At 46.5% G+C, this 27,910-nt stretch overlaps 2 protein-coding genes across 7 annotated transcripts in view; both read left to right on the top strand.

Moving 5' to 3' along the window:
* LOC120101769 (protein NDRG3-like) overlaps positions 1-13,855 on the top strand; it is a 35,083-nt gene extending 21,228 nt beyond the window's left edge. For 3 of the 4 annotated variants that reach the window (XM_039106702.1, XM_039106704.2, XM_063285105.1), the window contains exons 6-14: positions 594-650; positions 2,588-2,691; positions 3,630-3,695; positions 3,780-3,831; positions 6,059-6,106; positions 9,504-9,539; positions 9,683-9,734; positions 11,178-11,216; positions 12,311-13,855. In XM_039106702.1, coding sequence (XP_038962630.1) covers positions 594-650; positions 2,588-2,691; positions 3,630-3,695; positions 3,780-3,831; positions 6,059-6,106; positions 9,504-9,539; positions 9,683-9,734; positions 11,178-11,216; positions 12,311-12,492 — 636 coding nt within the window. In that variant the 3' untranslated portion in view covers positions 12,493-13,855. The remainder of the gene's footprint in view (positions 1-593; positions 651-2,587; positions 2,692-3,629; positions 3,696-3,779; positions 3,832-6,058; positions 6,107-9,503; positions 9,540-9,682; positions 9,735-11,177; positions 11,217-12,310) is intronic. The other variant, XM_063285106.1, reaches the window with a different exon arrangement.
* A 3,945-nt stretch (positions 13,856-17,800) lies between these two features.
* Positions 17,801-27,910, top strand: part of Ndrg3-ps1 (NDRG family member 3, pseudogene 1) — a 35,018-nt gene continuing 24,908 nt past the window's right edge. The window contains exon 1 of one of the 3 annotated variants that reach the window (XM_063285109.1): positions 17,801-17,897. In XM_063285109.1, coding sequence (XP_063141179.1) covers positions 17,813-17,897 — 85 coding nt within the window. In that variant the 5' untranslated portion in view covers positions 17,801-17,812. Of the gene's footprint in view, positions 17,898-22,359; positions 22,539-27,910 lie in introns of those variants that run through there. The other 2 variants (XM_063285110.1, XM_063285111.1) reach the window with 2 other exon arrangements.

Genomic DNA, 27,910 nt, shown 5'->3' with positions numbered 1-27,910 from the left:
AGCAGCTTAAAGGGGAGTTGGCAAGATGAGCTGAGCTGACATTTTTTCTGAAAATAGCCTGTCTCCAGATTTACACAGATTGCTGCATTTATTAGACCGAGATGCATCATTTTCAAATGGGAAGAATTGGGAGAAAAATGTTCAAATGTGAGAACATTCTGTAAATATAGCTTTTCCTCCCACTCCCTGAAATAAAGATAGCTAAAACTGGAAGGAATCTTATTTTTTGTGTCTTGGATGTCTTGGGCAGGGCTGTAAGTCATCTCTACCTGCCATCAACCCAGTGTAAATGCAGGAACAGGGGCAGGAAGGAGGCAGCGGAGGCCACAGCCCTCGACTGCACATCTCAAAGCAATGGCCACCGTTTCGTCCAGCCCTGTTTCAAAACAAACTCAGCTCATACCGTGGAAGGAATATTTAGATCTTCCTTATATTTTTGCTTTTTTTTTTTTTTACATTTCTTTGAAATGTCACTGACTTGTGTTTTTATTTGCTTTTGAAGGATACTGTGGGTAAACTACACCTTCCTTTAGTGGGCAGCCTGTGAGATGCTCACACGTGCTCACTCTCTTATCACGGTTTCTATCTTTTAGCTCTCCGGCTTGACCACCAACGTCGTGGACATAATTTTGGCTCATCACTTCGGGCAGGTAAGCACCCATGCACCAGAAGAGCTGGGTTCCTTGGCTCGCACGAAAAGCCTTACTGTGCATCAGGGAAGAAAGAGAAACCTTGCAATGTCTGGATCCTGGCAGACAGCATAGCCCAGTCGGTCCGAAGGGCATGTGGGTCTGCAAAGGCCAGGCCCACTGGAGAGGCTTCTCTCAGCCTCACGGATCTTGGCACTCAGAGAGCGACAGAAAACAGCCTCTCCCCAACCTGTCCCCCGTGAGCAGAATGCCATCTGTGAATGTTTGACAACACCGGTGCCTCACCAGACAGCTTTAGAGCCACCAGGAGGCTCAGGAGAGGTTTCACAGGAATGGAAATTCCAGAGGAAGCAAGCGAAGAGCCATTGTGGAAGGAGCTTAGGTTGACCTTATCCAACCATGAGCTGATGGATGCTGGCTTCTCCAGCAGGATGGCTGCTGTCCTGGGATGGTTGTTGGTGGGGGATTTGCCTCCAGTCCTGTTTTCTAAGGGAAAGTGAGTGACAGAGACACTGAGTGATGAGGTGGGGAGCTGTGAGGGCTGCAGTGTGGAGGGGCAGTTACAAGGAGGAGCAGAGGCTGCTCAGTGAGTCTGCATCCTTAATTCTAAATATGCCTAAAGGAGAATGGAAGGTTGGCACAGGTCAGGTGGTTACCACCGACTGAGTATGTGTGTGCTGAGTAGTTTTTATTTTATCCGGTGTATGTGGTATAAGCCTGGATCCTCTAAAAGAATAGTCAGTGCTCTTAACCACTTAGCAATCTCTCCAGCCCCTTGGCTTAATATTAAGAGAGGGAAACCAAAAGCCTGAAACACGGTGCAATATGCCACCACCACCATCCACATAGAAAGTAATGGAGCTGACATTTGAATCAAGATCTAGTTCCAAAGTCATATTCTTTCTTTCATTATTTTCTTTTATTTCACTATATTTTTACCAATGACACACACTTACACTCATTTTAGAAGAAGGAGCTTATTCAGGCTTTTTACAGAAAATCTGTAACACATCCCAGTTCCTATTTCTTTCTTTTTTTTTTTTTATGATTTATTTATTTATTCTATGTATGTGAGTACACTGTCACTGTCTTCAGACACACCAGAAGAGGGCATCGGATCCCATTACAGATGGTTATGAGCCACCATGTGGTTGCTGGGATTTGAACTCAGGACCTCTGGGAGAGCAGCCAGTGCTCTTAACCGCTGGGCCATCTCTCCAGCCTCCAGTTCCTGTTTCTTACAGGCAACCTCTGTAGGTCTTCTGATCCCCCACTCTCTTGCCTTTGACAGTGTCTATCCCAGGATTAGCCTCAAGCTTGGATGCTCTTCCTTTAGCTTCCCAAGTGCTGGGATTTTAATCTGGTTCTTTGTGGCTGGGTGATGTCCATCCATATCATTTTCTTGACAAAGAGGACGTAACTCACATATACTATTATGCACACATTATAATTACCTGTCTCTTGCCTTCATCCTATGAATTGTTAATATCCATATATATTTTTGTATAGAATATCTCCATACAAAGAGAACAAAACGGTTCTCTTGTCTTCTTCCTATTCATTAATCCCCTTAAACAAAATACTCACTGATCTATGGCCTTGCTTCTTTACTTTTGCCTATTTTTTTAAATTTAAAATAAGTAAAATCATAGTATATACTATAAGGACCTGGCATTTTTTGTTCTGTATAGCTATCTTTGGTATATGCCATTCCATTTACTAGCTGGTGCCCTGCTTTGACACAGAATATAGAGCCAAACTATGGTGAGGCCCATCAGTGTTGTTGATGTTAAAATGATGTTAGCCATTCAGTGGATTGGTGCATTAGTACCTCTGAGCACCACCCCAAGTTCCCTAGTGACTCTGAAAATACAAACCAAATAAGAGGAATTTGTTCTGCAATTCAGTTCACTAGTGTTTTCTTCCACTTGTTCTAGGAGGAGTTGCAGGCCAATTTGGACCTCATTCAAACATACAGACTGCACATTGCTCAAGATATCAATCAAGAAAATCTCCAGCTCTTCCTGGGTTCCTATAATGGGTACAGTTGTCTCCCGTCCCTTCAGTTAACTGTGCAGTGCAGCTCTGAAATCTGCTTGACAGTCGAGGAAGCAGAGAGGAGACTTAACCTAGTGCCATTGGTGTATATGGGATTGCCCATGATGTCTGACCATTCTAGGATGCAAGGGCTGTAAGAAAGATTTTTAAAAGAGCTTTAAAGAAGTACACCGTGAGTTCTAAAAACAGAAACAGTTTCTAGGTTGTCTTAAGGGAAAAAAAGCCCAAGTTAGCATGTATTCAAAAAAAGTCCAGTAATATTGGGGTCCAGGGGAAAGCCAAGCACATGTAGGAAGACATGGAGAGAACAGTGGGGCTTGATTTTAGTGCTGTTTGCTGCTACTGCATCTTGAAGCAGGCAGAATAGCAGTTCCTTCTCCCTTGATTATTTCAAAATTTACTGTCATCTGTCCCTGTCCAAGGGTAGGCTGAGGAGAGAGCACTGATTCTTACCCTAGGAATAGTTTATCCAAAGGAGGAACGTGGTGGGGAAGGCTGCATGAGTCAGCTGTATGCTTGCAGAGATACACGGCCAGTAGGGCGCAATGCCATTATTTAAATCTGGTTTGCAGAGCTTTCCTATAAGTAAATCTCTCTTCTCACGGAAAAGCACGCCATTCCCCCTTCAAGGGAATGTGCTCATTTCTACAGACCGCTTGGAAAATTCAGTCAGCCTTGAGGGTTTCAGTGGTGCAGCTGCTTGAGTTCTGAAGTTCTCCCCCTTTTCAGCATCCCACAAACCCCTGTTCTATAGCCTGCTACCATGGAAGCAGCCGCTCGGGCACAGCTCAGAGCCCTCCTGTCCTCGGGTGTGAGGAAAAGTGTTACCAGACCGTCATACTCTGGATTCCATGTCCAGGAGACACGGGAAGGGCCATGGTTTTTCCTGTAAGTGATGCTGATTGTGCTTTGTTTGTCTAGACGCAGAGACCTGGAGATCGAAAGACCTATTCTGGGCCAAAATGATAACAGATTGAAAACATTAAAGTAAGTGCCTGTCCCGACTGATCCGTGTGCAGCAGTGTTTGTCCTTCCTGGCTGACTGAGCCCTCTTCTTCCCCCTGTTCCTAGGTGTTCTACTTTACTGGTGGTTGGGGACAATTCACCTGCTGTGGAAGCTGTGGTAAGTGCTGCTGATGTGAGGAGACTGGGATGGAAGTGTAGTCAGTCCAACGTGTATGGCAGGCACCCTGCTGACACCATAGAAACATGACCACACTAGGTCTCGCTGTCCAACCGCATCTACCGGGTTCTTCTGTGACATACTTTGAAAAACCAGTTCCTCAGAGGTGTCACCAGGTCTCATCGATTGATCAGTGTGGTCCTTAATGGCTCTGTGTGCCACTGCCCACTCTGTCAATTATTGTCAGATTTTTACACCAGCCTTCCACTTGGGAAGTTACCACCACAAATCCAGTAGGTGCAGAGCTGCTGAGGGCCATAGCCTTTCCCTTGTGTTGACTTAAATAGCACGATCCATGATTTTTTAAGGTATAGTTTGTCCAAATAAATAAGGCCTTTTCTTTTTTTTTTTTTTTTTCCCCTGGAGCTGGGGACCAAACCGAGGGCCTTGCGCTTGCTAGGCAAGCGCTCTACCACTGAGCCAAATCCCCAACCCTGGCCTTTTCATTTTACTTCATCATTCCTGTTTTTAGAGAAGTGGGACCTCATCTGAAATACAGAGAAAACACTTCTCTAATCACAGACCCAACTCTCTTGCCAGAGCCCCTTATGCCTCTGATGGTTGCCACTTTAGAGTTAGCCCCGGGATATCAGGGAGAAACCCCAAGTGCTATTGACCCCTTGTTGTGCTCACTTTGAGCATCCCCTATTCAGTGCTGAGGAGTAGCAGATGCTATCTCTGTTCCGGGATTTAGGAAATGCAAAGACATGTCAGAGACCAGTGATCGAGGTAGAGCATTAGCGTGTCTCCAACCCCGACGGAAAGCACACACAGCCTCAGTGACTGTGGTGAGCTCAACATGGGGACATAGTAAGTTATGTGAATTATGAAGTGGTGAGACTGGAAAGCATGGTTCATTACACAGAAACAGAAGCTGGCTTCTTAGGAAATATTTATAGCTTATCTACTACACTCTTAAGCACTGTGACTGGATATCCATTTTAAAATTCTACCTGTAGAGTCGTGTTTTCTGTACAAAAAGGATGCATTTGTTTACTGCACTGTCCTTCACATAGAGCAGATTGAACCTCTGACTCGAGCTTGGCTTCTAGATCATCTCCTGATTTTAGAGGAGTTTTGTAAACCTGCCCTTCAGCAATCCCAAGATCCCAAGTTCACCTGGATTGCTGATTCTTGCCTAGGTAACTTGATCCACTCCCCGATGGCTCACTGCCGCTTCAGTCCTGCACATTCCCACCGCTCTGCTAAAGCACTCTGATCCTGTCAGCTCAGTCAGCTCCAGGCCTCTCGGAGTCTGCCTCTGTGTGCATCGTCTGTACACTTGGCCACCACAGTGACACGTGTGCCCTGCACAGCCCTCCTTTCTCTACCTCTGCATGTCTCCAGACACCCACCTCCTCTTATCTGTCTCTGAAAACCCTACTTGGTCTTCTGTGTGTTTGTTCCACACGGCAGGAAAGGTTTTGAACTTACTTCATTTCCCTTTGTGGTATGTATAGTCTTACCCGCTCCTGATTCTAAGCTCTTATCACAGCTTCTATGTGATAAGGAAAAGTTGTTTGGTTTAGTGATTAAATTTAAGATTGTTTGATTAAAAAAATATTTGATTAAAATATTGACCTTTTAGAGCCAGAGGTATATGACTCAGTGATAAGGCACCTTGTCAGAGATAATCTTTCCAAACATTTTCTTTGAGGACACTTTCATAGATATAAGGGTCCAAGATCCCCAACAAGGAGATGAGCCAGGCTGTCATCCCTGATTTTGATGATTGTCACAATGAAACAGCCACAAAGAACTCACTTCACACTGGAGAGCTGGAGACCTTGAGTCAGAAGGGTCAGAGGCTGTGGCGGGGCAGCCGTCCACTCCAGGCAGGAGGGGCTGAGCAGGGAGGTGGGCACAGTGCTTAGGCCCAGCGGGTGGGTAGTCCAGTCGTGCTGGGAAGGCATGGAGAGCCCAGCAGGGTGGGGCCACAGGCCTGTTCACCTCTGAGAAGGGAGGTACCTGCCTACATGTTTTATGGACTTTACAGTCACCATGCTGTTCATTAAAGACTGAAAATATCAGAAAAGAAAATGACAGATTTGTTTAGATGAACACTGAGCCATTAGCCAAGCAGGCATGACACACGACCTAATCTATCTTGTTGTAAGATCACTAATGTGGTAATTCTAGCAGTTTATAAAATTGTTTTGTTTTTCAGGTTGAATGTAATTCTCGCCTCGACCCTATAAATACAACTTTGCTAAAGGTAGTGTGTTTTCTCTTACAGCCAACCATTACGATAACTGAGATACATTCCAGCTCTGTGTTTTAAGCAGCACTGTACAATTCTCTTCTCCTCACTCATGACTGTTAGTGTTCTCTGTCTGGATGAATAAGAAGAAAGCACGCTAATTGCGTTTATGTATTTATGGGTGGGGACAGCACATGCCTAGGCACACATGGCACTTAGGACAACTTCCTTCTTTCCCTCTGTCATGTGGGAGGGCACTCAGGGCATCAGACTCAGCTGCAAGCCCTTTGATCTCTGAGCCATCTCACAGCCTAGAGAATATATTTTCCCAATTGCTGATACCTTACCCACTGAAAAAGAAGTACGTAGTGAAGTGTCAGCATCTTTTTCTATGTTTTTAAATTATAATATCAGAGGAGCTAGAGGTCTGGCATGGTGGCGCCTTCCTTTAACCCCAGCACTCAGGAGGCACAAGTGGATCTTTAGTGAGAGTGAGACTAGCCTGAGCTACAAAGAGAGACACTGTCTGAAAAATAAAAGGCGGGATGGTGGCCTATACTTAAAACTCCAACTCTCAGGAGGCTGAGGATTGCTCTGTTTGAAGCCAGCCTGAGCTGCATAGTAAGTTCCAGACTATTCTGGCCCACAAAACAAACAGGCAAATAAAGACTAGAAGATAACTATAACCCTGTATCTGTTTTCCTCCACTTTGTGTTATAAACATTTTCCCATTCTACTAAGAGAATTAACATACAAAATTACAAGAAATAAAATAGTACTGAGAATGCTTTATATCCCAATCCTTTGTTTTGTGTTTCAAGATAGGGTATTTCTGTATAATAGCCTTGGCTGTCGTAGAACTCATTCTGTAGACCATACTGGCCCCAAACTCACAGAAAGATCTGCCTGCCTCTCCTTTTCCTGTGCTAGGATTGAAGATGCGCTCCACCATGCCTGGCCCCTGTTGTAGTTTTAAGGAAACTTCTAAGCATATCTTAGTGATAAAGGATACAGTTTTTTTCCTCTTAGGCCACTTTATGTTTGTGATACATTTCTAGATTATCAAGAGTACCATGGGGTTGGGGATTTGGCTCAGTGGTAGAGCACTTGCCTAGGAAGCACAAGGTCCTGGGTTCGATCCCCAGCCCCGAAAAAAAAAAGAAAAGAAAAAAGAAAAAAGAAAAAGAGTACCATAAGTGTACCCCGGACAGAACTTCCAGCTGATCATTTTCCAAACAAGCTCTGCTCATGTGTTGGGGAGCTGGCCTGCTGGTCTGCTGCACTGCTCTGTCTCCATCCACTCGGCTCCTGCTTTCTCCCCTTTCTCTCTCAAGTGTGTGTCAAAAGGAAGCCCTGTTACCAGCAGCAACATTAGCTCTCAGAACACGCATTGGCTTAGTGTCTGCCGAGCTCACAGACGATTGATGGGCTTCTCTAAAATATGGATAAAAAATTATGGCTTCAAATTTGATTTTTACAAATTTGGTGGTACCAAAAAAAAAAAAAAAACTTGGGAGGTAAAAAATCAGGAGTTGAAGTTCATTCTCAGTTGCATGGCAAGTTCAGGCTACATGAGACCCTGTCTCACTAAACACTGGACCAGCTAGATGGCTCAGCGAATAAAGGCGCTCACTGCCAAGCCTGACAACCCGAGCTGAGGTGGAGAGGATTGACTCCCACCAGTTATCATCTTGAACACACACACACACACACACACACACAAACGCCAGGTATGATGTGCATACACGCACACAAAATAAATAAATGCAACTTTTAAAATGTAACAAAAACAAATAGGGGGCTGGAGACAAGGCTCACCGATGAGTGCACACTACTCTTGAAGGGGATCCTCATGGGCGTGGTGTGGAGCCGTCTACTGACACTTGTGTAAGTGCCATACCACTGAACATGATGACTTCTTTACCAGCCCTCCACTGCCTTTAGCTTCCCTAGGCAGGGTAGGGTCTTATGACCCCTTCTCTTCTTCTTCTTCCTTCTCCTCCTCTTCTTCTTTTAAAGAGACAGTAGCTCTTTATATGGTCATGGTTTGCCTAGAACTCACTATGTTACTTGAACTGGCCTTGCCCCAGATGTTGAAGGGGTCCCATTAGAGGCACGTGCAGCAGTGTCTTACTTCTAACCAATTTTTAGTTTCTAAACTTTGCAAAAGTCCCAGGCCACACTAGTTTGTCCCATTTTATATTTTTCAGGTTAAGTGGTTTTTTTCTCAGGCTTGTTTTTTTCAAATTGTTCCTTCTTAAGCTCAAATTCTAATGCCATTTGTGACATTCTTTTGTCTTAAATAATGGCTCTCATTTAAATAAGATTTTAATTGCATCAACGAAACAAGGACACACACATGGACACACACACGGACACACACACACACACACACACACACACACACATATATATATATATATCTTTAAATAATTATTTTATGTGTAAGCATTTTGCCTGCAAGTGTGTGTGTGTGTGTGTGTGTGTGTGTACCATGTGCTTGACTGGACTGGTGATGTCCAAGCAGGTCAGTAGCAGGTGTCAGATCCCCTAGATCTGGAATTTCAGGGTGTGTCACTGCCATATGGGTGCTAGGGATCAAACCTGGGTCTTCTGGAAGAACAGCATGAGCTCTAACTACTGAGCCATCTCGCCATACCGTTCATATCCCTTTAATCATGGCAAGTCATCGGAATAGCCCCTCTCTGAGGTCAGGTTATATCATCTGGAAGGAGGATGTTGGTTTCTGTCTGGCCGACACGCACTGGAAAGTGCCAAGTACAGACTGGCAGATGCTTCATCTCTGTCACAGAGTTAGAAATGCTAGTTCTCTGGCCTCACTGCACACCTATTCAGTCAGAATCCCCGAGATGTATCCAACAGTCAGGATTTAACGGGATTCCAGTACACACTCGCAAAGCTCTAAGACTGCCCAATGGAAAAAAACCCTTCAAAAGAGAAGAGCAGCCCTAGGAGCCATCTGAGGACTGGGAAGGGACTGGACAGCTCTCCCCACCTGAGGGCATCATACCCTTTGTCATAGAGTCAGAGCAATAAGAGATGAAGGGGACTAGAAAGCAGACATGGTGACATATGCCTGTGCCCAGGTACTCAGGCAAAAGGAAAGGACTGAGCGCTTAGCTTCTTCGGGTACAGGCAGAGCCAGGGTGAAAGGTGTAGCTGGCAACACTGTCAGCCCAACAAGAGGCCTGAAAGCCAGGCCTTAGCATCCTGTGGACAGGCAGCCTGAGTGTCTCTCTCAGGGTTTTGCCCACAGGCATTGCCAGCATCAAGGCAGAGCGTGCACTGACGTGATCCAAAGGTGATGCCCTTAAGTACCTAATCCTGCCCTTCTGACGTAGGATGACGAGGCCACTCCCCTCCACTGACCTTGGTGTTCTTCCTCTTCTAGATGGCAGACTGTGGAGGACTGCCCCAAGTAGTTCAGGTAAGGAAGTGCTCGTAATAGTCACACATACACACACACACACACACACACACACACACACACACACACACACACACACACACACACACTGCTACCTCTCTACCTACACAAAAATTATTGCTGTCTTTTGTTTGTCCCCACAGCCTGGGAAGCTCACCGAGGCCTTCAAGTACTTTTTGCAGGGAATGGGCTACAGTGAGTAGTGTCTGTTTTTGATTTATTATAAATGTATAGGTAATAGGATAAGTTTACCATCTAGAGTCACAGTTCGCAGAGCATGTCCCATGTGCTAGTCAGCCCTGAGGTAGAGAACAGCAGAGTACAGAGCCGTCATCCGTCTGTGCGTGTATTACTGAGGCTGATGGCTAAAGGTCCTCGACTAAGACTGATGTTGTTCATTTTCTTTTCTTGTGTTCTTTGAGAGAGGGTGTAGCCCTGGCTGTCCTGAAGCTCTCACCCCATGGACCAGGCTGGCCTCGAACTCAGACCCACCTGCCTCTAGCTCCCGAGTGCAGGGATTAAAGGCGTGTGCTACCATGCTTGCCTTTAAGAAGTGACACTGAGCACACTGAGGCTCAACAGTGTTCAACATGCCTCCCAGGGCAGGCAGTAAACAGCACAGCCAGGGCTGACCCTTCAGAGTCTGTCTCCAGGCTTTCCCACTGAAGCTGTGACTGCCTTAGCCAGGAATCAGAGCATGCAATGCATCTGAGCTCAGCCGAGGCACTCCTGGCCCACAGAAACAAAGCAGAAACTCCAGGAGAAAAGAACAGTGTCATTAGTAAAATCTGTCCTGCCATGAGACAAGCTGGCAGTGTATGTCCACATTGTGTGTTTATGTCATGTGCTACTGTGTTGGCCTATTACCTCTCAGACCCCTGAGCTTTCTCATTTGTCACAGAAATTTACACTTCTCGAGGGGGAAATAGATAAATACCTTTTTTTTTTAAAGATTTATTTATTTATTATATATAAGTACACTGTAGCTGTCTTCAGACACACCAGAAGCGGGCATCAGATCCCATTACAGATGGTTGTGAGCCACCATGTGGTTGCTGGGAATTGAACTCATGACCTCTGGAAGAGCAGTCGGGTGCTCTTAACCTCTGAGCCATCTCTCCAGCCCTAGATAAATACCTTTAACCCCAGTACAGAACACTACCTAGCAGGCAGTATTTCTATCTTTGTCCATTGGGTGGTGACCATTGATGAGCTTCCTCAGAACTGGGCCCTGGGTTCAGAATTGTAGCTGACAGGAAGACCATGTGTGTCTTGTCTAGAGTGGCTGTGTTGTCCCCGTCTGTGAGCTGCTACCAACCAAGCCCACGCACAGCCCTCTGGCTCATCAGGAGGAAGAGTCCCCTCCTTGCCTGTTCTTACCCTTTCCCAAAAATACCCGATGATGCAGCTGGGTCCTAATCCCGGGCAGGGTAACCTGTAGAGCATGGGTGGACTAGGTTCTCTGGTCTGTTTTGAGCAGTGGCATTAAAGTGCTTGCATCAGGCTCTTCTCTGGGACCTTGAAAGAAACGTTCATCCCTGACCGAATACCCTGTCAGCAGCATCTAGGCAGCCAAGGTTGTCACTTAGCCCTTGTGGGTCACTAACCTGCCTTTTCCTGTGTCCATCCTGCTTCCAGTCCCGTATGTGCAGCTCAGTCACCTCAGCAGCGAGTCAGGTACCTTCTTGTGCTGGCCCTGCCCGCCTCCCAACTATGCTCTTCCTGCTGCATTGGCTGCCTGCAGCATGTCCGCGGCTTCCCTGTTCAGTGAGAGCCCGATAGAACAGGGCTCAGTGTGTTCTAGGAGTTTACCCTACAGAGCAGGCCTGATCCCTGTAAGAAAGAGCATTCCGTTGAACTGCCCAGGTAGCCTTGCACCTTCAGCCAGGGTGACAGCCTCAGTGAAAGCTCAGCAGGGAGGGCCGCTTCTTCACCACCACCACCTGTTTGCTAGTCCTTGACATGAGCCCTAGGCGGGAGTCAAAAGGGCCTGCATCCTTGACGCTAGGTAGAATAGCATCTGTGAGCAGAGACCACCACAGACCTGGTGTCCTCTGATCCCTGTGATGGAAAGACAGCAGGGAGATGACTAATGGTCCAAAATACTAGGCAGTGAGTCATTTCAGGTAAGGCCCTGTGCAGGCCATGTTCATGCTGAGAGGATCTTACAGTCAAAGTGGAAACAGTAGCAAAAAAGTCTAAATTAAACACCCCCAGAGTCCCTCCCCTCTCAATCCCTGGACCCAACAACCTGTACCTCATCCTGTGTAGAGATCAGCTCCAAAACACCTTCTCTCCCCTCCACCCATCCGTGTCTCCTTCCCAGAGGGCAACGGTAGCCTGTGGACACGGATGGTAGTCTTGTTGTATCGGGCTTGCACTGTGTTTGTGAAATACCTTCCTACTTGTGTGATTTGTTGTTCTTTCTTTGGTTTAGTCTTGCATGCACTGCAGGTTTTGGGGACCACTATCTGTTCCCAAAGCCACCTTCCTAATCACTGTTTGAATGGCGGGGGCACAGCTAAGAGGCTTTACTCTGTAGGCTTTCCCATCCTACTCTGAAGGAAAATCTGAGGAGAATCCAGACGCAGAGGATCAGAGCAGCCTTGCGTACAGTCACTCACCTAAGCAAATAATGCAAAGTGGGGATCTCTCATGTGACCTGGGCACCATCTTAGGTGGGCTGGGAAAGGTAAAGTCTTTGCTGAAACTTGTAGAGCATCTGGGCTTCCCCAGGCTCCTGCTCCTGACCTCTTGGCTCTTTGTTACAGTACCATCTGCCAGCATGACCCGGCTCGCCCGATCACGAACCCACTCCACCTCAAGTAGCATTGGCTCTGGAGAAAGTCCCTTCAGCAGGTCTGTGACCAGCAATCAGTCAGATGGAACTCAAGAATCCTGTGAGTCCCCTGATGTCCTGGACAGACACCAGACCATGGAAGTGTCTTGCTAAGCAGATGCTCCTCCCCTGGACCATGCAAGTCCCTCCTCCTTGAAATGACCACTCCATAATAGAACATTTCATTCCGTCAGCTGGCCTCCACTTTCTTTCACTCATGCATGGCCACAGCATCTCTCTCTAGTAGGCTGGATTATCATTCTCTCTGCCCTTTTGTATGTACCGAGAACCACACCCATGCCATTACTGTAACATTCCAACACCTTGATCTGATCCGATCTCCATATCTTCTCTTGCCAGCCTTTCCCTGCGCTCCCTCAAATATGTATCTGACGAGACTCTTTAATTCCCAACTCCATGTGTGTGCGAGCACGCGTGTCTGTGTCTGTGTGTGCATAGTTCTGTGATTTTAGACATGCTTTCTTGTAGTGCTTCTGCAAAGGGACTTTTTTGAATTCTCAGTGGCATTTTTAAGGGAAATATGCAGAGTGGATATCTGGGTGGGATAGGCCACAAGATTGGATTTTGGTTCCACTTGGACAACTAACAATATTTGTAGAGTGATTTCAGGAGAGAGCAGGTCTGAGGAATATGTGAGGCTATAGTTACTGTGTGGGCCACTGGTGAGGTAACGATTACACAGATAGGCAGGCAGGGTGGCAGTCACCTCCCCTGTCCACGTGGATTCATACCTGTCATCGTGTAAGTCAGAGGGAGGGATCTGAAGCCTGTGAGTGATGTCTGGTACACTGTGGAGTTTTCTCCAGAGAAGTGGCCTAAGCCCTCGGTTAGCCGAGAAAGATGGAAAGCAAAGCGCCAGGCTTCGCTCTACAGAGAGAAAGTGCTGTCCCTGTAGCATCTGAGTCCACTTACCAGACACCCAGGCATCAGCAGGAAGTGCCTCCTGGTCTGAGGGAGAGCGGTTCTCCATCCCTCGGTCCCAGAGAACAGAGTGATATTTGAAAATGCCATCGATGGTGAGGGTTTTATTGGGGAAGAGGAAGGACCGTTAGCACACACCATCATGGTAAATAAGTGGAGCCTAAGTGTCAGCAGACATGATGAAAGCCAAGTCACCTTGAAGGTGACTTTTCTGGGAAGGTCTTAAGCATGTAATGTCCCTTAATAGGAGGGAAAGGGACAATCTCAGGGCAGCCTTGTCCAGGTAGAAATATTTTGCCCCCCTGTCTGTTGTTGGTGAGGGGTCACACCAGCCAGGGAGACCCTCTGGGAAGAAGCTGCCACACACAAGGACTCTGGAAGGATCCACATGTGAGCCCAGCCAGGGTCATACGGTTCCCAACCTGAGGAAAAGGTTTTTCACACACTCCTTGCTTTCTGCTGAGATAAGAAAGGTGTCACTCTGCAGAGTGTGACTTTTTACAGGTTAAATAAAGCTGTATATGTCTCATTGTTACCTGGCTGTGGTGTCATTTCTCTAAAGCGGCTCTCCAGAGCTTTGTGGGGGGAGGGTTTCCTTTACCAGTTCCAGACTCCATTTTCTTACCTGTGATTACGTATCCCAGTGACTCTTGCAAGAGGGAGAAACGAACACATTAGAATAAATAATGTGTTTGAGATCTTACAGGCAGTTAAGGGGAGACCTGCTGAATTCCCATCTACGTGACATGGCCTACTCCTTTCAAAACTCCCAAGAAGCCTGACAGTGCTGTTTTTAAAGAGAAGTTGCTAGATCCCAAGGAAGCTTGTGCATTTCTTATGTCCCACCATCTCTGGAATTCCTGGTCCACCTGTCATGTAATCATTTGCAACCACTTTCCTGAGTTGCTCTTAAGATAGCAGACTCTAATTCTCCAGAAGCTGCTGTATACTACGTCCTCTAAGAATGGTTTTAGGAGGCCACTGTCTCATCATATACGGTAGAAAGAGCGGTCACTCTGAGAATGGAAGTAGGCTTTCCTTATCTCAGGAATGGGACTCAGGAGGGGATCTGGTGGCAATAACAGGTTTCTAAGATTTCATGGAAACACAGTCTGCTCTCCCCACCTGACTGCCTCCTGGAGACTCGAATTCTTCCGTCTAGCCTTCAGATACCTGCTGGCCCTTCTGACCACCCACTTGCCATACAGAGCAGACTGTTGGCCCTGGACCACAGTCTTCTAGCATGACTGAAGAGAGAACTCTGGATTATCCTCCAAAGACACGGCCAGCTGCTTCATCTCACAAGAGGAGATTCTCAGTTCGAAAAGGAGTATGTACAGCTAGGACCAGATATGAGTGGGCCCTTTGGGTCAGTTCCAAGCTCTAGAACAAAACAAAAAAGCCCACAAAAATCACAATAGACAAGATGGCCCTGCCAGCTCTGCAAGGTCTAACCTGGTGCCTGAGCGGCAGGCAGCAGCTCGTCCTCCACATGAGGTCATCGCAGTGAGAATGGGATTCGAGAGAAGCAAAGCAGCCTGGGTACTGGGCAGTTTCTGCTGCCTTTCTCCAGCACTCTGCCCACCCTCTCGCCGGGACACCACAGACAGTGAGTGCCTATGCACATAGGATGTCACTCAGATGTGTGCCAAATGATCTGATCTCTTGTGCAAAAGTGGCCAGCACCTGGTTATCCTCCGCCTCACTGCTGCTGCCTGGGCCTCATCTTCCCCAGTAGTTGCCATGCCTTGGCCCGACCAGGAAGGGAATGTTGCAGAGTCCTGGAGAGGTGTCCAGCAAAGAGCAGGTCCCCTGTGGCCCAAGGGTCCTGAAGGTTGTGGTCTTGTTGGACTAGAGCAAGGGAGTTGATAGCCTCCAGTGCTCCCTTCACAGCCCTGGGTAGTGAGCCCTGTGGAGCAAGCAAGTCAGTAGTAGGACCCTTCATCACAGGAGACCCCACAAGCTGCATGCTGTGTCTGAGGTCACATAGCTGGTCTGAGTTAGTCCCCCATGCTACCCATGGCAAGCAGAAAGCCAAGCACTTAGCCTGAACCTCATATTCATGGCAGCTCAAATGGAAGAGCTGCCTTGGCAGTGAGCAAATGCCAGCCCCCAGGAGGCAGCAGAACCACCACCCTCACCAAAGCAGCCCAATCCCCAAAGTCAGAGAGAGGAAGGGGCTGTCCAGAGTCAACCCTGGACCACCAGCCTGCTTAGTGTCTGTCTTAATCAGGGTTTGTATTCCTGCACAAAACATCATGATCAAGAAGCAACTTGGAGGGGCTGGAGAGATGGCTCAGAGGTTAAGAGCACTGACTGCTCTTACAGAGGTCCTGAGTTCAAATCCCAGCAACCACATAGTGGCTCACAACCAACTGTAATGTGGTCATATGCCCTCTTCTGGTGTGTCTGAAGATAGTTACAGTGTACTCACATTAAAAAAATTTTTTTAAAAATTAAAAAAAAGGGGTTGGGGATTTAGCTCAGTGGTAGAGCGCTTGCCTAGGAAGCGCAAGGCCCTGGGTTCGGTCCCCAGCTCCGAAAAAAAGAACCAAAAAAAAAAAAAAAATTAAAAAAAAAAAAAGCAACTTGGAGAGGAAAGGTTTATTCAGCTTACACTTCCACATTGCTGTCATCACCAAAGGAAGTCAGGATAGGAACTCACGCAGGGCAGGAACTTGGAAGCAGGAGCTTCTGCAGAGGCCACGAAGGGGTACTGCTTACTGGATTGCTTCCCCTGGGTTGCTCAGCTCGCTTTCTCATCCAGAAAACCAACCCAGGGACGGCACCACCCACCGTGGGCTGGGCCCTCTCTCCTTGATCACTAGTTGAGAAAATGCCTTACAGCTGGATCTCATGGAGGCATTTCCTCCAGGGAGGCTCCTTCCTCTGTGATAACTCCAGCTTGGGTCAAGTTGGCACACAAAACCAACCAGTCCAGTGTTCTTGAACTGAACTGAACCAGTCAGTACAGTGCTGTGATACTGGGGTCCTGTACAGAAACAAATGCTGTTTCTCCAGATGATGAGACAGGGCTGTAAGATGGGGTGGGGTGGGGTGGGGTTAGGGGGTGGGGGGAGCACAGAGGGTTTGTCATCCCTACAAGGCTGTGTCTCTTCTCAGTGGGGACTATTCCAGGACATGGATGTCATCCCATGGCATTGATAAGCAACATCCTCATCCAGGAAACGGGTATCTCTAGGGTAAGGAAGGCACCCACTGTGTCCTCATGCTATTCTGTGAGCTGTGCTTCCAACCCCTGGCAGTACCTGGCCAGCTGAATGGAACCAAACAGGTGAAATTACATCTTGTCCTGCTGAGAGCAAGGAGACCATCTGAAAAGGACTAGAGAACCCAGCCCCCTCACTGAACCACTTACCACAGTGTTGGAAAAGCAGTGTTATCTGAGACACGGTTGATAATGTGTACGGCCTTTTGTGGGCCTCGCTGGCTGTTGGGACCAGGAGCAAGGGATTGTGCAGTCATGACAGATGAAACAGACATTCAAACTGGGAATGGTTCACAAGGTTCACTTATGCCCAGAAGTTTGGAGACAGCCTGGGGAACATAATCCTCAGTTCATAGTGTCATTTAAAAAAGAAAAGAATATTTGAAAACATCTAAGACATGAGTATGTAATTAAAACTGGGAAGGAACCCAACTATGCAAGCGAAGAAGGAAGAGTTCCTGGAAACACTTATCAAAAAGATATTCAAGACCAGGAAGGAAATGTGATCCCAGGGCTGGCTTTCCAGGGCACTATCTATTCAAACCCAAATGTGGGGTGTGGTTATGAGGAAAGGGAACACCAAGAAGGGAAGTGACCAGTCAGTCCCTCAGAGCCTTGCAAGCCACTACTATGTCACATAGACACACACTCCTAGCAATCTTAGCCTGTGTTTTTGACATTTTTAATTGTATTCAGTGTCCCTTCTGTTTGTGACTCCCATCCCAAGACCTCATGGTTCTCCCTTGGCCCAACTCTAACCCTAACCATGGTCCCTGGCATGCCTGGAGAGACCTCAGTGTCTTCCGACTATCCCTGCCACTAAGTAGCAGAATGTGACCCCAGGCCTAAGTAATGGCCGGTTCTCCAGTCCACAGGAACTCAAAGGAGGATCATCAGCAAAGGCTGAAGCTTCCTAGGGAGCTTCCTGAGAAAGGGTGGGGTCCAGACAGACACAAAGGAAATGGAGAAGGCACACACACACATGCTTCAAAGTTGCTACAAAGAGGTGGCAGAGACCAGCTGTGTTCTTCAGAACAGAGCAAAGCCACAGCCAAGGAAAGACCAATACAAAGCAAACACCTACAGCTTGCTAGCAGTCTCTGCCTGTGAAGAAAGGGGTCAGGGCTTGAACCTGACAAGAAGTGGGTTACTCCTGGTGTTGGTCAAGTGTCTGGATCCTAGCTGGATCTATGGGCTGTGTTCCCTCAGTATCTGTCTTTTCTGGTTTCTTTTGGCAGTGTGCTTCTGAGAGACTGCTGAGGAATGATGGGAAGTTTGCCCAGCAGAGGGAAAGCCTGCCCAGCCCAAGATCCAGTACGTCTGGTCCAGGCCAGAGACCTACAAGCAGGTAGGTCATGTGTGTGGGATCGTCAGGCCCTTCCAAGACATCATGAGTCAATTTGCACCTAGATCTCACTACCTCTCGGACTTTGGCCATCAACTCCTATACTGCCCCAAGCTTCAAGGAGAGCCTATGAACATCCTTCACAGTGAGCCAAACAAGGGCTCCTGGCTTCTGCTGAGCTCGGAGTAGTGGTAAGAACATCCCAGGAGCAGAAAGAAGAGGAAATAGGAGGGGCTGGGCAAGGAGTTCAGCAGCAGAGCACCTGGTTTGCACAGAGGAAGCTATGGGTTCCATCTCTAACCCACACACATAAAACACTTAGCCTCGAAGTCACAGTCTACAGTCCAAGTGGTCAGTGGCCTCACGGACTGAGTGACTACCTTATTGTATAACATAGAAATAGGATATTGACGTTGTTTGCTGCAGGAAGTTCTTGACCTACAAGGTGTTGTGAAGCACTTGACACAAAACCACGTTTCCTGCTGTACATGTATGTTTAATCTATTTTAATTTGGGGGGAATGCACATAAATACACGTATTAATAAATGCTAGAAGCGTTAGATCCCTGTAGCTGGAGTTATAGGCACTTGTAATTTACCTACCTGAAATGGGCTCTAGGGACAAAAGTTAGCCTCGGAGGCAACTCTCTAGTTCCTTCTTTCATATGCATACATACATACATACATACATACATACATACATACATACATACTCTTGCTATTTAGTCTAGGGTGTTCAGGAACTTGCTATTACAGAAAGACTTGCTTTGAATTCCCAATCCTTCTGCATCAGACTCCTTGAAGTTGGGACCACAGGTGTGTACAAACACTCGTGTGGGTTTTAGGTTCTCTTGGCTTAGGGTTGGGGATTTAGCTCAGTGGTAGAGCGCTTGCCTAGGAAGCGCAAGGCCCTGGGTTCGGTCCCCAGCTCCAAAAAAAAAAAAAAAAAAAAAAAAAAATTAAAAAAAAAATGTGTAGCTCATACTTGTGGTAAGTACACTGATCATGTTTGTGCTCCATTAGCCACACACACACACACACACACACACACACACACACACACACACACACACCTACACCTTGTTTTTGTTTTTCAAGGCAGAGTTTCTGTAGTTCTGGCTGTCCTGGAACTTGCTCTGTAGACCAGGCTGGCCTTGAACTCACAGAGATCTGCCAGCCTCTGCCTCAAAATTGCTGGGATTAAAAGTGTGCACCACCACTACCTGGCTCTATGACTTCTCTTTACCTCTCCAATCCTTCCTCTTCCTCTCCCTCTCTACTTTAACATCAAAGTGTGTGTGCGTGTGTGTGTGTGTGTGTGTGTGTGTGTGTGTGTGTGTGTGTGTGTGTACTCATGGGTTTGTGTAGCTTATGTTCCACAAATGAGAGAGAAAACATGCAACCTCTTATTTTATGAAGCACAATGATCTCTAACTGCATACATTTTCCTGAAATTATGGACAAATGAAACTCCATTGCATGTACATGATACTTTTTCTGTTTCCATTCATTTGTTCATGGACACCGAGGCTGACTCTAAAGCTTGCCTATCATGAAGATGATAAAATAGAGATGTACAGGGCTACCATGGTTTATTGACTTGAATTTCTTCAGGTGTGTATGAAGGAACATAAGAATAATAATTTTCTAAGATATCGCTGAGCAAAAGTCCCAGCATTTAAGATAGCTGAATAAACAAATCATCCTAGAAATTTTAATATTTTTATGTCAAAACTATAGGTTTAGGTCTAGTTCTTATTACCTGAAACAGCCCATAAATGTTTGCTTTTTTTTTTTTTTTAATAAAAATCACTTTATTGGACTGGAGAGATGGCTCAGAGGCTAAGAACACTGACTGCTCTTCCAGAGGTCCTGAGTTCAATTCCCAGCAACCACATGGTGGCTCACAACCATCTGTAATGGGATCTGATGCCCTCTTCTGGTGTGTCTGAAGATAGCTACAGTGTACTTATATACATAAATAATATTTTTTTTTAAAAAAAATCACTTTACGGGGTTGGGGATTTAGCTCAGCGGTAGAGCACTTACCTAGCAAGCGCAAGGCCCTGGGTTCGGTCCCCAGCTTCGAAAAAAAGAAAAAAAAAATCACTTTACTGTAGAATTTGAAAATAAAAATATCGCACGTATTAATATAACCACTCAAACAAGCGCTTGCCTAGACCCAAAGTCTGTCCATCACAGTGAACTCCTGCACAGTTAGAGCAGCCATTCAGAAGCCATAGAGTTTCACTTCGGATTTTACACTTTCCCTCGCAATTACATTTTATATATGTCCACACACACAAAACAAAAAACCCATGATAGAGTGAAAACTAGAAAAAGGTAATTTATTTTTCATGACCTGTGCCCATTACTTCTTCTTGTCCTTCCTCACCGTGTAATAACACTCTTCCCTAGTCTCCTGTCTACGTGTTATATCCACACACTTGTATACAGTAGAGACTAGGATCTGGGGAGAACATGCAGTTTTCTCAACAACTGGGTTCTGTTTATATAAATCTCTTCTAAAATCGCATCTTGATTTAGAGTTTGAATAGCATCTTAGGGTTCTCTAGAGAAACAGGAGCAATTATGTGTGCATATGGCTATCACGCATGCGTAGGTACACAAATTGACTATAAGGAATCTGCGTGTGTGGACGTGAAGCTGCAAAGGTGAACTGGTGAGAAGGGAGAAGACCTGTGGAGAGTTGTTGCCCAGGGCGGTACTGAGCTTCATGGCCATGGTGTTTTGAATAGCATCCCTGTCACGCTCACACATGTGACCACTTGGCCCTCAGTTGGAGGTCCTGTTTCGGGAGGCTGTGGAACCTTTAGAGGTAGAGCCTTGCTAAAGGAGTATGTCACCGGGAACAGACTGAGAGTTTTTAGCCTTACCCCACTTCCAACTGGGTTGAAGACATGATCTCCCAGCCTCTTATAACTGCTCTGATGCCTCCCCTCCCACTGCGGACTCACCCTCTGGAACAGGGGACTAAACTAAACTTTTCCATAAGTTGCTTTTGCTCAGGATGTTTTTACCACAACAGCAAAAAGTAACTAATAACAGTGTAACTGGGCCAGGTCCCCAACTATGGAGCACTACAGCCGGGGAGAACACTAAACATTTCGTGCAGTTAGTCACTCACTGTTTCTCTTCTCATCGTGGACTACGTCTGTAAAGACTGAAGGAAGAAAAGACACAGTTTAGGCTGACATTGCCAACGAGGGTTTTGGACTGAGTGTGGCATATGAGAAGACTGGGAGCCGTGACTGGTGACAAGCAGAAACAGGAATTGAAAAGTGTTGGCAGAACCAGGCTGAAAAAGTGTGAGAGGCGAAGGTGGGGAGCCATGGCAAGTCAGAGGGCAGAGGCTAAGGAGCAGATTCACCGCTTCCTGTGAGAGCCAACGCAACCGGAAGCGAGGCTGTCCCTCTACAAAGGGTGCAGCAGTAGGAATTGTATCAGAGATTCCTGAAGTGGGGCTGAGAAGACCCCACCCATCCCTAAGGGTCTGTAGAAAGTTAATAATCACTGAGGGGGGAGGAAACACAGTTCCCCTGCGGTACAGTCATTGATAGCATTCCCATGTGCCTGTAAGTGACTCATGTTACAAAAAGCAACAACGTGAAGCTTACACACACACACACAAATACATAAACACACAAACACACACAATTCATATATAACATTGGAAAACTCATACGATAGCCTAATTATTAGAAAAAATAACATTTCATATTAGCAAAAACAATTGCTAGAATGGAGAAGAAATATTGTCAGGCATTAGGCGATCATGGTTTAACTGGTCTCAGAGATAAAGGACCAGTGATACTGTGACGGCATGTTTAACCAAAGGGAAAGGACATGAGAAAGTCCAAAGTTGGGCTGGAGAAATGGCTCAGTGGTTAAGAGCACTGATTGCAGGGTTGGGGATTTAGCTCAGTGGGCCCTGGGTTCGGTCCTCAGCTCCAAAAAAAAAAAAAAAAAAAAAAAAAAAAAAAAGCACTGACTGCTCTTCCAGAGGTCCTGAGTTCAAATCCCAGCACCCACATGGTGGCTCACAACCATCTGTAATGAGATCTGATGCCCTCTTCTGGTGTGTCTGAAAACAGCTACAGTGTACTCATATATAATAAATAAAAAAATAAATCTTTTAAAAAAAAAAGAAAGTCCAAAGTTGCTGGTTATCAAACTGGTGCCACCCTGGCTCAGGTTCTACCAGGCTCTCTGGTTAGGATGCCATCTGGGTGACAGGGTAGGCAGTCGTCACAGATGGAGATGTCGGCCACCTGGATGAGCTTAAGTTGTATCATAAGCCTGGAGTGCAACGGGATGTGTCCCTAAAGTACACCACCGCAGAGATGGACACCAGAGCCCGTGAGAGGTCGCTTCGAGTTCTGCCCTCTGAGCACAGGCTGCCATTGTGGGTCACATTCTAGAATGCTGGGGTGACAGTCCCTGGAGAAAGCCAGTCAGGCAGATGAGGGTTGAGCAGAACAGGAAGATGGCAACTTACACCCTGTAGTCTGACAATCGTATCAGCTCCACAGCGGAGACCTCTGCCTGCTTCCCCACATGGAGTCTCCTTCAGTCTGCTCGTGCACTAGTTTACAGCAGATATGTGTCCAAATCCCTGTGGAGGTGAGCGCCTCCCCTCTCTCCACACTGTTGCTCGCAGACAGTTTTCATTCCCATTCTTCAAAGAGGAAGATGAATTCTGAGACACCGACAATGCAAAGCAGGAGACCAAAGTAGGGCGACACTCATTTTCCTCTCAATAACATGACCTCGTTTCCCTTGTGGCTGGATAAAACTCCATTGTACGGACTCATCACGCTTCCTTCATCCATCTTGACGACAGCCACGTGGGTGACAGGCGAGATGGAATCCCAGCGCAGTTTTTAATCGACATTTCCCTGCTAGGTCAGAATGTGTTGGTTTTATTTCTATGTATTATTACAGCGTGTATACTGTGAAGGGAAGGGTTGTCGTGCACATGCTTCGGCACATGTGGATGCGAAGACGGTTTTGTTGGCTCTTTCCACATTTACTCGGGATCAGACTGGTGTTACCGGCTCTGGCCGCAAGTACCTCAGCTGCCGAGCTACCTCACCAGCCACGGACTGGCTGCCCCTGACAACTGTCCAATCCGCATGCTCCTTCGTTACCTTCATGAGTTCTTTATACAAAGCACTAACTTCGATGTTTCATTAATGAATTCGATGTTTTGTTTTCTGTGCACTGACGTTTTGCCTGAGTGTATGCTTGTGTGATGGTGTCAGATCTCAGAGTCAGGGGCAGGTGAGAGATGCCATGTGGGGACTGGGAATTAAACCTGGGTCCTCTGGAAAAACAGTCGGTGTTCTTAGCTGATGTCTCGAGCACCTAACTTGGATGTTTTAAAAGTTATTCTTCTTCCATTTTATCTGCTTATTTATAGCCTGTGTGCCTCAGTGCCCTGAGGAGACAAGACGTTGTGTGGGGTTCTGTCCCTCCACTTTGTGCTTCTGGGAATTGAACTCAGGCCATAGGCTCGCCATCAAGTGCCTCTACTCACTGAGCCATCTTGAGGGCCCTCCAATTTTAATTTGCGGGGTTTTTTTGTTTGTTTGTTTGTTTGTTTGTTTCTAAAGCAGTGTTTCTCTGTAAGCCTGACTGACTGTCCTGGAACTCAGAAGTTTGTCTGCTTCTTCCTCCTCAGTGATGGGATTAGCGGGTCATATCTTACATGTAATTAAAATATTACATGTGTGTATGAGTGTGCACATGTGGATATGCCAAGTGCTTGTTGTTGGTCAGACAACAGCTTGTGGTGACCCGTTTAGGGTCATCTTTAATTGACTCTCAGGGCTTTTTATTTCCTTTTTTTGCATGTGTATATGTGATATGTGTGCATGACTATGCAAGGTCATATGTGTGCATCCCTGTGTGTGGGCATGAACAAAACAAGGAGAAAAACTGCAAAGCCAGCACTTGTTGTCTTAGTTAGGGTTTTACTGCTGTGAGCAGACACCATGACCAAGGCAACTCTTATAAAGAAAGCGTTTTATTGGGGCTGGTTTACAGGTTCAGAGGTTCAGCCCATTATCACCAAGGTTGGAGCATGGCAGCCTGCAGGCAGACATGGGGCTGGAGTTCAGCATCTTGTTCTGAAGGCAGCTAGGAGGAAACTGGCTTCCAGGCAGCTAGGATGAGGTCTTGAAGCCCACACCCACAGTGGCACACTTCCTCCAACAGGGCCACACCAACTTGAACAAGGCCACACCCACTACAAGGCCACACCTACTTGAACAAGGCCACACCTACTTGAACGAGGCCACACCTACTCCAACAAGGCCACACCTACTCCAACAAGGCCATACCTACTCCAACAAGGCCTCACCTACTCCAACAAGGCCACACCTCCATATAGTGCCTCTCCCTGGGCCAAGCATGCACAAACCTCACATTTGCACTTCCTTTTATGTTTCATCCACAGGCTTGTTCATTTGAAGTGAATTTTTTTACAAATAGTATCTTGAATTCTTTGCATTTCTTTGGATTTGTTGACTGAGGAGCTGACAGGGGTCGTGTTGCCTTCTCGTGTCTGGTTCTGGACTGCAAGTCCCGCATCTGTTGGCTGTCTCTTTCTAGTTTGTTCTGAGGTCTTCTTAGTAGGCATCCTCCTCTTGAGGGCTCAATCTTCAGTGCCATTCAGAGATGAGAGAGTAATTTTAATAGCAATGGGACCAAACCAAACTGGATATGGAAATGCATTATAAATTAAAGCCAATCACCAGAGAGAGAGAGAGAGAGAGAGAGAGAGAGAGAGAGAGAGAGAGAGAAACCACAGAGCAGAAAAGAATAAATCATGGAATTCTGCAGTTATATAGAATGAGCTGTGAAGTTAAAAACTAGTTAGGATAAGTGTAAAAGCAGTACAGGAATGAAATAAAGGAAATGCGTCTGGAAGGGTCAGTAGGGAAGAAGCCAGGTCAAACAGAAGAAGAGAAAAAATATATCAGGCACGACAGCTCGCGTGAGGCCTTATACACCCAGCATTCTGGAGACCAAGGCAGGAGGAGCTGTGTAAATTAAAAGTTGTGGGATCTGTCGGAGACAGAAAAGGGAGGAGAGAGGAGAGAAAGAGACAGAGGAGAGATGGAAATGGTGAGGGAGAGAGGGGAGGGGGAGAGAGAGGGGGAGAGGGAAAGGGAGAGGGGGAGAAGGGGGAGAGAGAGAGAGAGAGAGAGAGAGAGAAGGAAAGGGAGAGGGAGGGAGAGAGGAAGAGAGGGAGAGAGAGAGACAGAGACAGAGAGAGACAGAGAGAGACAGAGAGAGAGAGACAGAGAGACAGAGAGAGAATATGCAATAAAGAAAAACAGAGCAATTCCTAAAGTTGTCCTCTTGCTGCCACACACACCATGCTTCCCACACACACTATAATAAATAAATAAGTGTAATTATGTAAGAAAATATATGTCAAAATCAGGATGTGGTGGCTCATGCATATTAACCCCAGTACTTGGGAGGCAATAGCAGCAGGCTCGCCTCAAGGCCAGCCATGAGATCACAGCTAGAGCTTGTCTAAAACAACTTCAAAGACAGTCACAAGAAGAAAACAAAAACAAAAAAGCTTTTTAGAAATAAAAGTTAAACTAAAAGTGAAAACAGAGGAAAGGCAGACTTGGGGCAGGAGGAGCCTGGAGCTCTTTCTGGTGCAGGACAAGAGGAGGCTGGAGCTGCTCCTCCTGTGTCTACAAATACCACAGCCTGTGCTGGGGGTGGGGTGACCTGTTGCGTTAGGTCTCTTGGCTTGCTTACCATCTGAGTAGTGCTAAGCCTGGACCAATCAAGGGCGGATGTCTGACAGATGCCTCCATATAAAAGCTTCTTTCTGTGTTTACCAGGAGCCCCTGATAGTCACACTTTGCATTTCAACCTAGGGGCCAAATGGATTCTCACTGCAGATTCCTTTCCCTCCCCCGAAATTTGAATACCATGGGATAGCTAATGTCTAAGCAAAGGGGGATCTTTTGAGTGTGTTGGAGAATAGGAACCAAACAGATCTGTACTGGAAAATCGGTCACAGTGTCCCCATATCTCACCCACCGAGATAGCTGTACAAATCAAGCTTTGAGATTCTCAGCATGCAAGCATTAAGCTATGTGACAGATGATTTCAGACATGGTCACATGCAGATCACTGACAAGGGCTTCTGAGTCTTTTTTTTTTTTTTTCGGTTCTTTTTTTTTCGGAGCTGGGGACCAAACCCAGGGCCTTGCGCTTCCTAGGCATGCGCTCTACCACCGAGCTAAATCCCCAACCCCAGCTTCTGAGTCTTAATGGGGATCGGCTATCACAGTGATAGGATCTGATCTCTCCACAGAGGGTGAGCCAGCCACTGACTACTGTGCCCTTAACTGCCCAAGCTTCATGCCACAGACCTTATCACACGTCCAGATGTGAGCTGCTGTCTCCACACTCATCTCACATGGCTGTCTCACACCCAGAAACTATGGCAGGATGCTACCAGATGTGTGACTGGTCCTTGCTTTTAGGTTCCCAGAATAGTTCAGTCTCAAATAACCACCCGTTTCTCAAGATAGGACCTTTCCTAGTGCTGGCTTGTCACAAGGGAGGAGTAGTCACTATAACACCAAATTCCCCCACTGGATTTTTAAAAAGAATTTATTTTTAATTTATGTGTATGAGGGCTTTGCCTGTGAATATGTGCGCTGCGTGCATGCCTGATGCCCAGGGAGTGCAGAACAGCATGTCAGATCTTCTGGAACTAGAACTACAAACAGCTATGAACCTCCAGGCAGGTGCTGGAAACTGAACCTGGGTCCTCTTCAAGAGCTGCAAGTGCTCTTAACCACTGAGCTGTCTCTGTAGACTCCAACCCCAGTGGATTTAAGACACACAAAACTGCAGGCTTGCCCTGTGGTTAAGCTGCCAGTCTCTTCACCGGGAATGGTTGGCTTACTTTCTGGATGTGGTCTCTGCTTCCTCCCTGCACATACACGGCTACAAGAGATAGAGCCCGGGGTTGGGGATTTAGCTCAGTGGTAGAGCGCTTGCCTAGGAAGTGCAAGGCCCTGGGTTTGGTCCCCAGCTCCAAAAAAAAGAACCAAAAAATAAAAAAAATAAAAAAAATAAAAAAAGAGATAGAGCCCTTGGTCAATCTGTTTGTCCCTTTCCCTATGCATCCCTCAAGCTTGTCCAGGCATACCAACCGTTCTGTCTCCTCAGTTGTGATCTCTTTCTTTCTTTCTCTCTTTCTTTCTCTCTTTCTTTCTCTCTTTCTTTTTCTTTCTTTCTTTCTTTCTTTCTCTCTTTCTCTCTTTCTCTCTTTCTCTCTTTCTTTCTTTCTTTCTTTCTTTCTTTCTTTCTTTCTTTCTTTCTTTCTTCCTTTTGTCTTTGGAAGCAAAATAGCTTCATCATATCTACCCCCAACTCTTCCTGTTCCTCCCAGGTACCCTAACATGTCCCCATCCTCTCCTTTTTAAATTCTTTCTGTCCTCCCTTATTATGAAAAAAAATCATGCAGCCACAGGAGTTTTTAATTTCTCCTTCACAAACCCTGTGCTTTCTTCCAAGTCAGCTCACATCTGTTTCTACCCCCATGTCTCCTCCATCATTTTAAACCATCACTAGCCTTCGAGAAAAGAAATCAGTGACAGAAAGCAACATGCCTGACTTTATCTACTCCAACCTGGGCTTTGATATACTGGTGTCTAACAGGGTGTGGCGGTGCACAGGGGACGCTGAGGTAAGATGATCATGAGTTTGAGGCCACCTGAATTGTTTAGCAAGACTCTCAGAAAAGAAAAGCAAAACATTAAAGGACAAGACCATGAAGCCTCCTGTATATGGTAGCTCATGTGTATAATCTCAGCACACGGGAGGATGGACCAGGAGGGTCATCATGAACACAGGACATTCTACAGTACAGACTTACCTATTTATTTGAGGGGCACACAGCACACATGTGGAAGCCATGAAATATCTTGAAGGGATTGGTTCTTTCC

The sequence above is a fragment of the Rattus norvegicus genome, chromosome 3, assembly GCF_036323735.1.
Source record: "Rattus norvegicus strain BN/NHsdMcwi chromosome 3, GRCr8, whole genome shotgun sequence".
Classification (NCBI taxonomy): domain Eukaryota; kingdom Metazoa; phylum Chordata; class Mammalia; order Rodentia; family Muridae; genus Rattus; species Rattus norvegicus.
This window is presented reverse-complemented; position numbering and strand designations above follow the sequence as displayed.